General features: G+C 51.9%; 1 protein-coding gene across 1 annotated transcript in view; it reads right to left on the reverse strand.

Annotated features, from left to right (window-relative positions):
- The window catches only part of BSN (bassoon presynaptic cytomatrix protein), a 446,730-nt gene that overhangs the window by 45,102 nt on the left and 387,117 nt on the right, over nucleotides 1–14,511 (reverse strand). The window contains 4 exon segments of the mRNA XM_030569366.1: nucleotides 1,339–1,479; nucleotides 1,986–2,085; nucleotides 3,262–4,082; nucleotides 4,407–6,594. Of these exon segments, the coding sequence (XP_030425226.1) occupies nucleotides 1,339–1,479; nucleotides 1,986–2,085; nucleotides 3,262–4,082; nucleotides 4,407–6,594 (3,250 nt within the window).

Below are 14,511 nucleotides of genomic sequence, written 5' to 3' on the forward strand. Positions count from 1 at the left end.
CCTCACTCGAGTCAGGTTCAATCCTGCCCCATTTTCCTGATCTTGTCCTTCCCATCTAATTTACTCCCGGCCACTCGACACTCAGCACAGTGAGAGCCAGCAGCGACTCTTGTGACAGTCTGTCCCCCTATGTTCACCCTTTTTAAAGACTATGATAGATTTTGTAAAAAGTATGCCGTGTGAGGTATCCTTTGAAAACTCATAATTTGCTGATCGTTATTGTCCTGGAAAAATGTGTGTGACAACATTGTATGTAAATTGTGAGATTCTACTGTATGATGTTTTTGAGATGTTCCAAGTCTGGAAAAACAGCCACAAACTGGTTCCTCAGAGACAAATGGCAAACTGATGCCTCAGCCTGATGTCAACAGGATCAAATGGACTGGCTAAGTGGCCATTCTTTGGCAGGAAAGAGGATGTGGGTAAAAATTTACATTTTGACAAAGGAACAGCTTGAGATTCCTGTCCAAACAGATTTTCTGTCACCTGAACCTCACCTGGAGATGGTTTTCAAAAAAGGAAAGCTATAAGAAAGGGGAATGGACCACCTCAAAATACTCCTTCCTTTCTCTCTGCTCATGGCATCAGCAACAATTGAAAGACATGGAAAGTAACAATGAACTGAAAGAGGGACCCTCTGAGGTCCTATTGTAATTTTTGTGCAGAAAACACGCTAGCATCTTCACTGGAAATCCACATTTTGCACTGAAACTCAGCAGTTTCAGCACAAAAATAAAACCACCCCAACGAGAGTCTTTTTGCCCTGATTCTTTTGCGCTGATGTGCCAGTGAAGACTCTTCATTGCTTTTACTGGTCTAATTGCCCTCCAGAGCTGTCCCACAATGCAGAGTGGGAGTGGCGGATCTTTGAAACTCAGCAGTCCTGCCTGAACGTATGTGCCCCTCCCCTTTAGCTCTGTTCTGACAGCTCGTGCTGTCACTGCTCCGGACCACAAAACAAATCATTATTGTGAAATGCTCCTGCTGCCTCCCACAATGCAAACAGAGGCAGACAGACAGAATGTGCTGTGCAGAGTCAGGAGGGGAGGCGGGGGCTGGAGTTGGGGTGTCCCCCTCCCCCTGCATTAGGACTGGTTGCTTCTGGCAACTGTCACACACACACATCCACCCCTGCCACAATAATGATTTGCTTTGTATCCTGGAGCAGTGCATAGTGGGATAGCTACCACAGTGCACTCCTCTCATCTGCAATGCAAGTGCTGCATATGTAAACACGCTCTGATGCCCGTGGAAAACAATGTGAACACACGCCAGCGCTTTTCTATCACTGACAAAACTATCTGCAAACAAACTCTGCAAGTGTAGACATAGCCTTACCTTCTGTCAGTTTGCCTGCTTGTTCTGCAGCTCCTCCTGGCAGGATTTTGGAAAACATGCTCTCTCCATCCACCCCGGGCTGTCCAGCTGCTGCCCCAGTGGGTGGGGAAGCCCCTGATGGCTTCTGACCCACTTTAATACCTGCCAGGGAACATATAGAGCTATAGTAAGGAGGAGAACCCAGCCACAGCCCCTCCCCAGTATGGGCAGCGCCTATGTGACTTATTAGAGCTGGGGCCAGAGCTCAGATGGCATGATTGGTACAGATTAGGGGAGGCTGCTTTTGGGCACCATCTGCACATCTGCTTCCCTGACTGGGGGATGCCAAACCACCCTAGGTCAGTGCTGACCCCTCTCCTGCCCTGAGGACCATGACTGCCCAGTGCTAGGCTGGGGATCTGGCCCCATTCCATAGCCTGCCAAGAGCAGGACGCATTTGTTTCCAGGCCCCGAGTGATCTTAGCCTCTGAATGCTGTGACGTGCTAGGGAGGGATAAAAGTGGATCTTCTCCTTGGAGAGACCAGGCAGTCATGGCCCCAGTGAACACATCTGGTGCCTGGCTGCTCTTTCAGTGCCAAGGGCACTGCCAGCCAACATGGGCGCAAGAGGCCTGGCAAGGCCCAATGTGTCGATCTGGCTCACTGACCTGCTGCAGTCGTTCCCAGTGGCTGTGCTTGGGGCGCTCTCCTGTGTGGTAGTGGCACTTTTGTGGTGGGTTTGGGCATATCCACCTGATCCGCTTTTGGCTGTAACATGAAATGCATATTTCAGAATTCCCCTGGTCTCTCTGTGCATGGGTGGGCAGGTGAGTAGGGCATGGGGCTGGCAGAACTGGAGTCCCAGGGGAATAGGGGCACATCAGTAAGCGCTGGCAGAAAATCCAGCCCTTGCACCAGGCCAAAGACTATATGAACCCAGGATTACGCATGTCACCTCCTGGGAAACGCAGCCAGACACCCCTCAGCTCCCAGTCACACACATGCACATCACCTCCACACACAAAGGCCTGCCTTGCAAGCCAGACTGGCTCCCCAAGGCAATCACCCAGCCTCTGTCATACCTCACAATCCACAGCCAGCTCCACTCAGTCAGCTGCTCCCTCCGCTGCACTTCCTCAGCAGGCAGGCGCTGGGCCTGACTCAGGAGGTAGCTGGTCAGGGGGAGGCCTATGCACCGGTCTGGGGACATGGATTGTCTGCCTAGATCCCCAATCCCATCTCCTCCCACCTCCTCCTACCCCAAATCCTTGCTTTCTTCACATGGCCCCTCCCATCTGTTCTCTGTCCTGATCTCCACATTCCCCACTCCCTCCTCTCTGGCTCCCTCCCCAGCCCTCCGATCTTCTCCAGTCTCATCTCTCCCTTATGCCCTCCATGCTCAGCTGGTTGTGCTGAAGAATGGAAATAGCTGGCAGACCTGAGCAGTGCCATTGGCTCATTGTGCTGTAAGGCTTGTCCTGGCCAAGTCAGGGGAGGAGGGGTGGTAGCTCCGGGTGTGTTTGACTGGATAACTGGAGCCTGAAGTCAGGCAATAAAGGGTGAAATGGAGGGATTTTATTCCTGCTCTTAGTGTTGATCTTGGCACAGCCTCAGCTCTGCCGCTCCCCTGAGATCTCCATAATTTAACTCCTTTCTGCTGTGGCACATCCTAGTTAAGTCTCCTGTGTGACAGAACACATCAGCTACCTAGCAGCTGGGGCCCTCCTCACTGCATGATGTACTCCTCAGTGCTGCTTGGACTGGGGGAGCTCATGAGAGTGCACAGCCTGTGCCTTGGGATGCACCAGGGGCTCCCGGCATCTGCCTCCTTTCTGTACAACCAGCTCCTCCCAGGGTGCCATCCCCAGTGCTGCAGGACAAACCATCAGCCAGGCACCTGCTGTGTAAGTGATGAACCAATGGCCAAAGAGCATGTGAACTTACTAGTCCTACTTGGTGACTGCCTGGCTGTGCAGGGAGGGTTGACTGGGGCTTCCCGACATGCTGGGATTGGATGGGTTGTTGTTGTGGTGGTCGAGAAGAAGGTAGTCCTTGAGCCCCCAGTTGCTGCTGCAGCCTAGCTTGCTGCTGCTGCTGCTCCTTCTGTGGCTGAGAAGGTTGCTGCAAAGGGCCTGCCTGCTGTTGTGGAGACTGCCTGGCTGATGGCTGCTGCTGCCTGGATGGCAGCTGCTGCTGCCCGGATTGCTGCTGTCTTGTTTGTGGTTGCTGCTGAGAATGGTGCAGCAAGGGCTCTCCTTTCGGCTGTTGGGGCAGTGGCCCATGCTCCACCTGCCGTTGGGATTTCTGGGACTCTGAGGTATGGTGGTAGCTGGACGGCTGCTCAGACTGCTGTGAGTACTCCGCTGAGCTGGAGGGGAAAGCTGTCTGGGCTTTCATGTCTGACTGCTGGGCCTTCTTCTGGGCAGATGGCTGCATGTGTGTGCGGGCTTCATGACGGCCCTGGTCTCGGGCATGCTGCTTGGATGTCCTCCTGGGCTGTTCATCACTCAGGTGGCGGGAAGAGGCTGAGTGCCTGCCATACTCTCCATGGTGCCGGTGGTCTTTGGAAGAAGAGTGACGTGCATGAGAATAGTCATCATGCTGCCACAGGTCTTCATCTGGAGGATCATCGTAATCATGAAAGGTGTGTTTGATGGGAGGTTTCTTCTGGGACGAGAAGTGGCCAGTGTAGTGCCTTACCCGCTCTGAGCGAGCTTCCCTGGGCTTATCAAACCAGTCTGTCTCCTCCTGACCCAAATGATAGGCTTCAGAAACCAAATACAGAACACAGTCAGTCTCTCGGTCCCAAGGTGGGAGCATACCCCACACTGAAGCCATGCAATGAGATAAAAGAATGCAAGCAGCTTATTACATGCATCTGGGAGACATCATAGACCCTTCCCCAACAAATACAACACATAGTTACATGCAGCAGGCACTGAACACTGATATGCTACCACCAGACACCCGGAACGTGCAGTGGAACAAGGGAGAAAGGCACATGGTATGCAAACGCAGGCTGTGAGACTGTCTATGCAAATGACCCATAGGAGCATGCTCTGGGATATGTCACCATTGGTAACTGTTACCTTCACTGTCTGAAACAACACAATGTGAATCATCCATGATGTAACCTTCTTCATGCTTGTAAGAGTGGTTCCTTGGCACATCTTTGATATGTTCTTGCACATCAGGCAATGAGTGGCTGGAGCAGAACTGGGAACAGCTATCACCAGAGGACTGAGAGAGAGGTCCACCTGAGGAGTGGGACACACCCACAGACTTTCCTAAAGGGCTGATGGGACTTTCCTCTTCTGAGGTCTGTGTATGAATCGGAGGCCGCCCACGACTCTGACTCATACTAAGAGAAGATGGTTTGGAGCTTCCTTTCTGAGGCTTCTCCATGCACTCTCTCTCATAGGACTTGCTTCTGCTGCTGGCATCGCGGCTTGATGTTTTTTCTGTCCCATAACCAGATGATCTAGATCTGCTTCCAGTGCTGTATGCTCGATCGTCCTCTTCCATCATATCCCTGCTGGACATGCCATAGTATTTCTGCTGCTCATACACATTCTTCTTGAGGCCGTAGGTGATCTCGTCCTGAAGCTTCTTTGCCCTGGATGCCACATTGCTGCTGCTGCTGCTGCTGATAGACGTAGTCACTGTGTAGGAGGCCAGGTCCGACTCCACATCTTTCGCTTCCTCTATGGGGGAGAATTTGGAGATCTTTTGCTCCATGCCTTGTTTCCTGTGTTTACTGCGCTTGGATGAGATGACAGCAGGAGCCAGGTTTTTGGAGGAATGCTTCTGCAACCCCAGTCCAGAGCCATGCTTGTCTGAGCGTGTGGAGTGCCGATAATCATCCCTGTAATAGGAGCAGGGGCCGCTGGAGCTGCTTGACATCCTGCCATTGCTCTCCATGCCCCTATGGTAGCTGTTCTTCCCCCGATGGTCAGCACCATGCTGATCATACATATCCTCCTCTGACTCCTCCTCTGCTTTGGAGTAGCAGCAAGTTCTGCTGGAGCCTTCCATCTCCACCAGCTCACTCTTCTCTTTGAGCTGGTGGCCAGTGCTGCTCTCCACCTGCATCTCCCCCTTGTGACTATCTGCCGCAGTGATCTCTTTGGTTAGCTCACTGATGTCCTCGATCATCACATAGTTGCGGGGAATGTTCTGCTCCAGGTTTGCGTACAGAGAATCTGAAGAGTAACTGGCTGAAGGGCTTTGCACGGCATTACTCTGGTCAGCTGGCCTGGCTTCTGGGGCCTTGTGCTGGGCATAGCTGCTGGTCACTGTCGTGGGGCTGTATGTAACTTCTGGGGCTGCTGAGGAGATCACCACAGTGGGATTTCCAATCACTTCATAATTAGTGGGGATCTTTTGCTCCAAGTCTGCTAGTGATGTCTGCCGTGGCTTCTGGTGCATGGCGTGCACATCTGGCTGTGTTTGGAAGAGGGCACTCTGTGCCGGCTGTGAGGGCGGCTGGTTAGGGTATGTAGTCTGAGCTTGGTAGTGATGAGGCAGCCGAAAGCCTTGATGGCTCTGCAAGCCCAGCTGGGGCTGGTAACTGGTGCTGGGAGGGAAGCTGTGTGTCTGATATGTACCTTGGGAGGGGAAGGTCGGGAGCTGACCAGCCTGGAAGCCATTCTGAGATGTGCCACTGCTGACCGCAGGGTAATGGGGGTGCTGGAGCCGTGTTTGCTGGAAGGTGGCAGGGCCTGGTGGGGCTGCTGGGTATGGGTAGGGGGCATAGGAGGAGGCTGATGTGTACTGCGTGCTGGAGAAGTCAGCGTAATGGTTAGTGGGGGCAGTACTAGGTCTGCTGAGCAGACTGCTGCCCTCATAGCTGGAGAGGCGTAAATTGTTCAGCTCACTATCAGACCTGTAGTCCCGGTTCTCACCTAGGCACCTAAGGTAAGGGTAATCCCGCCCTCCCCTCTCCTTCAGAAGAGACTCCTTCCTCTGAGTAATGCCCAGCTCCAAGTACTTCAGCTTGGCATCAATCTCCTTCTCTTCTTCATCCAGCTCTGCTTGCTTCTTCCGCAGCTTCGTGGACTCGTGCTCCACCAGCTTCAGGTCACAGTCAATGTCTCTGAGAAGGCTGGCTTTGGTTACCTGAGTGGCCTGCTCTCCTACCCCCTTCTGCATGAAGCTGGGCAAGTACAGCTGGGAGTGGCCTTGGCCGGCCAGGGGCAGGTGAGCTTCCTCTGGAGGGGGGCTGGGTAGCGTCCGCTTCACCTTCCGCATCAGAGTGTTTGACTGCAAAGCAGAGATCTAGAAAACAATTGAAACTGGCATTAATCCTAGACATTGGGAGCACTGCAACTCCCTCGGGATAACGGTGAGGTGAGAACTCTGTCCTGCTGCAGTGTCTTTCAGCAGAGCTTATCAAAGTGCTTAAACATTCATTTCTTAAGCCTTGGCATATCCCTATGTTATCACTGCAGTAAGTGGAGAAATGGGAAACTGAGATACAGGGACAGTCCATGACTTGCGCAGTATCACAGATTGAGAGTGAGCACTGGAAACAGAGTCCAAGCGGCCTAACTCCTCATCCCCTGCTTCCCTTGGTGGGAAATGAACAGCTGCCCAGTGCTCATGGCTGTGTGGTGGAGTGGGCAAGACACTTAACTACAATCTTGAAGGTTGGGGGAGCTGAGTCTCACTTGATCGCACACTAAAATGCCACATCCAAGTCACCCAGTGGCAGTCAGAGGTAATGCTGGCCACATCAATGCCTTGTGCACTATTAGCTGCGAAACTAGCACATCTTAAGCAGCTGAGCCTGCAGAGCCATTGGCTCAGAGGAACTCTGGTGTTGGTCCTTGCTGCCTTTTGATTAGCATGTACGTCGGCTGTACTGTGAAGTATGTATCTGCTGCACTATCACTGTGCACATGGAAATGACCATATCAGCAATGAGAAAAAATAAGAGCCAACTTTACTCTTTTCCCCAGATTGAACCAGAACAGAAACAATCCAAACTGGTTCTGAGGTTTCAAAGAATTAAGTCAAAAATGCATCGTAAGGGGACAATTGTAACTTGTGGGATGGAAGAGAAACATCTTTTCCTGTGGGACTAGTGGAGCTCTGCAACAGACAACTTCCCACAGGTCTTGGGGGGAGTTGTTGGGGTGGCAAACCTTTATAGGGTCCAAAAAGAAGGCCCCGGGGAAGGCTTTGGCAGTTAAACTACAATACAGAGATGTATGTTAAACCCTCCCTAGGATTGAAAGGAAGCCACTCAACACACAGCTGTGCAAGTGCCCAGGATGGGAGCAGACACACCATCTAAAAGGCACTTTTCTGTGGCTCTGAAACATCTTATGAGCTGACTTGAAAATTTTAGGTGACCTATTTTCACTGCAAAATAACCTGGATGGTTGGGTGAAAAACTATACAAGATGTGGTCATATGGAAGGCGATCTACCCTGAGCTTCTGACTCTCAAATCTTATCTCAGCCTTTAAGAGTGATGGAATCCAACAAGCCACAGCTTATATTGGCTGAACAACAAAGGCAGAGGCCAAGTCTTCTAGGCAGAAGCCCAGTGGGAATACCAACCCCTCTAATGTCTTCTGTGGAGATTAATGGAGAGTGGCTGAGGAGTAGGTCCCAGGCAGAAGGGACAACATCGGATTTGGGGGATCCAGAAGGGCAGCACTGGAACCTGGGATGGGATGGGGGGGGCAAGTGGGGCAATTTGCCCCAGGCTGCGGGCCCTGCTGGGGCCCCCATGAGAGTTTTTCGAGGCCCCTGGAACAGTGTCCTTCACTCGCTCTGGGGGCCCTGGAAAACTCTTGTGGGGCCCAGGCTCCTGGAACTTCCTCCACTCCGGATCTTCAGTGGCAGTTTGGCGGCAGGGGGAGTCCTTCCACCCCGGGACCAGGGGAAGGAAACCAAAGCCCTGAGGTAAGTGGGGAAATGGGATACCAGGAGGAAGCACAAGCAGGAGAGTGCAAGAGGGGAGGACTCCTGTCTCAGACTGAGAAAGCGGGACAATCAGCGAGTTATTTTAAGTGCCTATACACAAATGCAAGAAGCATGGGAAACAAGCAGGGAGAACTGGAAGTCCTGGCACAGTCAAGGAACTATGATGTGATTGGAATAACAGAGACTTGGTGGGATAACTCACATGACTGGAGTACTGTAATGCATGGATATAAACTGTTCAGGAAGGACATGCAGGGCAGAAAAGGTGGGAGAGTTGCATTGTATGTAAGAGAGCAGTATGACTGCTCAGAGCTCCGGTATGAAACTGCAGAAAAACCTGACAGTCTCTGGATTAAGTTTAGAAGTATGAGCAACAAGGGTGATGTCGTGGTGGGAGTCTGCTATAGATCACCAGACCAGGGGGATGAGGTGGACAAGGCTTTCTTCTGGCAACTAGCAGAAGTTACTGGATCGCAGGCCCTGATTCTTATGGGAGACTTTAATCACCCTGATATCTGCTGCGAGAGCAATACAGCGGTGCACAGACAATCCAGGAAGTTTTTGGAAAGTGTAGGGGACAATTTCCTGGTGCAAGTGCTAGAGGAACCAACTGGGGCAGAGCTCTTCTTGACCTGCTGCTCAGAAACAGAGAAGAGTTAGTAGGGGAAACAAAAGTGGATGGGAACCTGGGAGGCAGTGACCAGGAGATGGCCGAGTTCAGGATCCTGACGCAAGGAAGAAAGGAGAGCAGCAGAATACAGACCCTGGACTTCAGAAAAGCAGACTTTGACTCCCTCAGGGAGCTGATGGGCAGGATCCCCTGGGAAAATAACATGAGGGGGAAAGGAGTCTAGGAGAGCTGGCTGTATTTTAAAGAATCCTTATTGAGATTGCAGGAAAAAAACATCCCTATGTGTAGTAAGAATAGTAAATACGGCAAGCGACCAGCTTGGCTTAACAGTGTAATCCTTGCTGATCTTAAACACAAAAAAGAAGCTTACAAGAAGTGGAAGCTTGGACAAATGACCAGGGAGGAGTATAAAAATATTGTTCAGGCATGCAGGACTGAAATCAGGCAGGCCAAATCACACTTGGAGTTGCAGCTAGCAAGAGATGTTAAGAGTAACAAGAAGAGTTTCTTCAGGTATGTTAGCAACAAGAAGCAAGTCAAGGAAAGTGTGAGCCCCTTACTGAATGAGGGAGGCAACCTAGTTACAGAGGATATGAAAAAAGCTAATGTACTCAATGCTTTTTTTGCCTCTGTCTTCACAAACAAAGTCAGCTCCCAGACTGCTGCACTAGGCAGCACAGTATGGGGAGAAGGTGACCAGCCCTCTGCGGAGAAAGAAGTGGTTCGGGACTATTTAGAAAAACTGGACGAGCACAAGTCCATGGGGCCGGATGCGCTGCATCCGAGGGTGCTAAAGGAGTTGGTGGATGTGATTGCAGAGCCATTGGCCATTATCTTTGAAAACTCATGGCGAACAGGTGAGGTCCTGGATGACTGGAAAAAGGCAAATGTAGTGCCCATCTTTAAAAAAGGGAAGGAGGAGGATCTGGGGAACTACAGACCAGTCAGCCTCACCTCAGTCCCTGGAAAAATCATAGAGCAGGTCCTCAAGGAATCAATTCTGAAGCACTTAGAGGAGAGGAAAGTGATCAGGAACAGTCAGCATGGATTCACCAAGGGCAAGTCATGCCTGACTAACCTAACTGCCTTCTATGAGGAGATAACTGAGTCTGTGGATGAGGCGAAAGCAGTGGATTTGTTATTCCTTGACTTTAGCAAAGCTTTTGAACCGGTCTCCCACAGTATTCTTTCCAGCAAATTAAAGACGTATGGGCTGGATGATTGGACTACAAGGTGGATAGAAAGCTGGCTAGATTGTCGGGCTCAACGGGTAGTGATCAATGGCTCCATGTCTAGTTGGCAGCCGGTTTCAAGTGGAGTGCCCCAAGGGTTGGTCCTGGGGCCGGTTTTGTTCAATATCTTCATTAATGATCTGGAGGATGGCGTGGACTGCACTCTCAGCAAATTTTCAGATGACACTAAACTGGGAGGAGTGGTAGATACGCAGGAAGGTAGGGATAGGATACAGAGGAACCTAGGCAAATTAGAGAATTAGGCCAAAAGAAACCTGATCAGGTTCAACAAGGACAAGTGCAGAGTCCTGCACTTACGACGGAAGAATCCCATTCACTGTTACAGACTAGGGACCGAATGGCTAGGAAGCAGTTCTGCAGAAAAGGACCTAGGGGTTACAGTGCACGAGAAGCTGGATATGAGTCAACAGTGTGTCCTTGTTCCCAAGAAGGCAAATGGCATTTTGGGCTGTATAAGTAGGGGAATTGCCAGCAGATCGAGGGATGTGATCATTCCCCTCTATTCGACATTGGTGAGGCCTCATCTGGAGTACTGTGTCCAGTTTTGGGCCCCACACTGCAAGGAGGATGTGGAAAAATTGGAAAGAGTCCAGCGGAGGTCAACAAAAATGATTATGGGGCTGGAGGAGATGACTTATGAGGAGAGGCTGAGGGAACCGGGATTGTTTAGTCTGCAGAAGAGAAGGATGAGGTGGGATTTGATAGCTGCTTTCAACTACGTGAAAGGGGGTTCCAAAGAGGATGGATCTAGACTGTTCTCAGTGGTACCCGATGACAGAACAAGGAGTAATGGTATCAAGTTGCAGTGGGGGAGGTTTAGGTCGGATATTAGGAAAAACTTTTTCACTCAGAGAGTGGTGAAGCACTGGAACAGGTTACCTCGGGAGGTGGTGGAATCTCCTTCCTTAGAGGTTTTTAAGGTCAGGCTTGACAAAGCCCTGGCTGGGATGATTTAGTTGGGAATTGGTCCTGCTGTGAGCAGGGGGTTGGACTAGATGACCTCCTGAGGTCCCTTCCAACCCTGATATTCTATGATTCTATGACCCACCGCTGAAGTGCCGGGTCTTCGGTGGCAATTCGGCAGTGAGGAGCCCTCGCCGCCGAAGACCCCAGGCCCCCTGAATCCTCTGGGCAGCCCTGGGATGGGGAAAGCAGTCTCCTACTTCAGTTCTGTGTGAGCTTGCCCACACAAGGACACTCAGGACAGTTAATCCGAATTAACTAAAAGTGTGAATTCAAAGTGGATTAATTAACAGGATTAAACCGCTGTGTGGATGCTCTTATTCAGCATTTAAGCAGACTTAATCCAATTTCGCTTAATGCACTTTGGAAGTGGGTGGGTTTCCATAGGAGGAGCAGGCAGAATTCCTTGCTGGCACAATGTCATCATTTTGACCTGAAAAGATGCCATGAGTGGAAATAAAAGGATGGCCTGGGAAATGTGTGGCTCTCCATGAGGATCTGCAGAGATTCTGAACTCTGATGAGGTGACAACAATCTGCACAGCTCTGTGCATGATGGGAACAAAGCCTGTTCAAAGGACTCTGTCTTTTGTGTTCCCAGACGACCCTCCTGAGTGGTGAGATGAGATTGGATGGCCGCTAGCTGAAATCCACTCGGGGAGGGAGGCTGACAGTGCTCCCCCCATGTGTGTTGCTGGCTCTGGCCCCATTCAGCCCCATGATGAGTGTGCTGATGTGCAGGGCCAGCTCTAAGTTTTTTGCCGCCCCAATCAAAAAAATTTTTGGCTGCCCTCCACCCCAACCCTGGGCTCTCTCTTCTCCCCACCCCACCTGCACCCCCTGCTAACCTAGCCCTGGGCTCCCCCCCACCAGTGCTGACTCCGGCTGCTCCCCCCTCACCTCCAGCTGGTCTGGCACTGGCAGGGTTGGGGTAAGCAGTGGGGCTCCTGGGTCCCGCCTGACATCAGGGTCCCTCCAGTCAGGGCTCCTGCCTCCAGGACTGGCAGGGACCCGGGAGGGCAGAGCTGGGGGGACTGCCCCGGCAGAGGACTGAGGAGCTGGGACAGGGTAGCCCCAGAGGGAGCGGAGCCCCGGAGAGCGGGATGCAGGCCCCGCATGGCAGCGCACTGCCCTCTACAGCCCTGCTGCTTCTGTGGCTTCTGGCTGCCCTGCCGCAGTCCATGGGTGGATCAGGCCGCTTCACTCAGCCCCGGCTGTTGCACTGAGGGGCAGCCACCCTGCGGCACCTGCAGGCAGCTCCATGTGCACCACGAGGCGGCCCCCCAGCCTGAGTGTCCTCCCGTTCGAAGCCTGCCTGGTCCAGCCACAAGGTGCGGATGCTACTCCACCCGCGGCACGAACCGCAGTGGCCCCAGGGCACCCCCCGTGCACGATGCACTGCTGCTGCCAGTGCAGGCTCTAGGCTTTTGTTGCACAAAGCCAAACAAAAAAAAAGGTGGCCGGTATGCCACCCCTGAAAATGTGCTTCCCCAAGCATGTGCTTGGGTTGCTGGTGCCTAGAGCCAGCCCTGGGCACAGTGGGGGACACTTGGGACTTGGAGGGTTCCTGGGGTCATCCTGCAAGAAGTACTAGGCTGGTCGGAGCTGGGGTGAGAGCCTGTGGTGATGGGCAGGTTACTAGTGTCAGGGCTCTGCACTAAAGCTGCATAGCATAAAGGCACCCATGGTTCCAAGGCAGTTGGTGCCAGAACCCCTCACTGGTCTGGGTGATACCCAAAACACCCCAGCAACACCTCCTCCACTTCTGCCCTTTGCAGCAATACAACTGCAGGGCCATTGCAGGATATTTGCTCCTTGTGGCTGGGAAACGCTGTCTGCTTTAACTCCACCCCATTTAATGTGCCCTGGATAATTCCGCGTAACAAGAACAGCCTTCTCTAAACAGAGAGAATGATAGGCCAGAGGGGTCAGAACTGATGCAAGGGCTGGTGCTGCTCAGAGGATGAGTGGTGCTGCCTGCTTCCCAATCAGAGCAGTAAATGAATGCAAAGTCATTATGAGGTTGCTTGCCTCAGGACCTATCTGCTAATCACAGCAGTATGGGGCTGGGGAAACCTATGCACAGCAAGTCAGAGAAAGCATTCTTCCACTTGGCATGACTCATTTATATCATATTGTGTTCCTCCATGCGGGGAGGGGTCTCACAGACATCTTCAGCTTGGCTTGACAAACTGGGAAGACACCCAGCTTCAGTCTTTAGCTTCGTGTCTCTGTTGAGCACTAACAGTAGAACAACAGCTTGGCTGAGAAAGAAAGATATGTCCCTGCAGTCCTAGATGAGATCTCTCTCAAAGCCACACTCTTGTTAGCTGCACACAGCCACGTCTGAGGCGCCAACACTGTTAACCCTCTGGAAGCATCCTATTTCTGATATACTCCAAAGTCCCTTTGCCTGCCACTGAAGGCAGAGCTGGTCTGCAGAAAATAGGTTGTTATTAGAAGAGCTCCTCAAATGAGGTTCATTGCTACTGAAGGCTGGTGTGTTTATAGAATATCCCTGATTGGTTCACTCCCTTGGGAAGTATTTGGTTTGCGTCACAAAACAGAAACACTATAACAAAAATCCATGTGCACAATGTCTCAATTCTCTTGGAAATTACAATTTCTGCACACGCTGGAGGAAAGCTAATGCTATGCACCTTGTTCTGACCTTGCCTAGCACAGGAGTTAGCCTGAACCCTGCCCAGGGATCTCCTGTGCCAATTTGCTAGATTAAATACAAGAAACAAGGTCATCTAAAGCAAAGGGGTTCATGGAGGGAGCACGGCTTGAGCGGAGCGGCACACAGATGGGGTGTGTTCAGTTCAGCAGTACCTGAGCATTAAAAACTGCATTATGTGATGTATCCTGTATGCAGAGGCTGATCAGGCTTTTATGGGGCCCTGGGCCAGAGCAAGTGGGGGCTCCTCTTCACTCCTTCTGCCTGCAGTCCCCCAACCCCCTCCATGCTCCTGATGGGGAAATGGGGTCAGGGCACGAGGGCTTGCCCTGCTCTGCCCCCCTGCCCAGTGCTCCTGCTGGGGAGTGGGGTCAGGACAGGGAACTTCCTCTGCTCCCCGGCAGGAGCACCACATGGGTGGAGCGGGTTGGGGTGCGGGGCCCCGCAATAGGCCAGGGCCTCTGGGCATGGCCTGTATGCACACTGTAGGCTAATGTAGGCTAATCCACCACTGCCTGTATACACACCAACTGCCGTATGCTCTTTGTTCTTCATGCCTTTCTGATGCCCAACAGAAGACATTCTCATTTCAGCCACCTCTGCCCCTCAGAAACATGACAATGGTGCTCTGCCACATTCAGCCTCAGAGACCGAGATGAGCTTTAGAAGGCTGGATAGTGAAAAGTTACCATGTGATAACCAGCTATGTTCATGGCCTGAAGCAGATGACGTG

This window comes from Gopherus evgoodei, chromosome 7, assembly GCF_007399415.2.
Source record: "Gopherus evgoodei ecotype Sinaloan lineage chromosome 7, rGopEvg1_v1.p, whole genome shotgun sequence".
NCBI classification, from domain to species: Eukaryota; Metazoa; Chordata; order Testudines; family Testudinidae; genus Gopherus; species Gopherus evgoodei.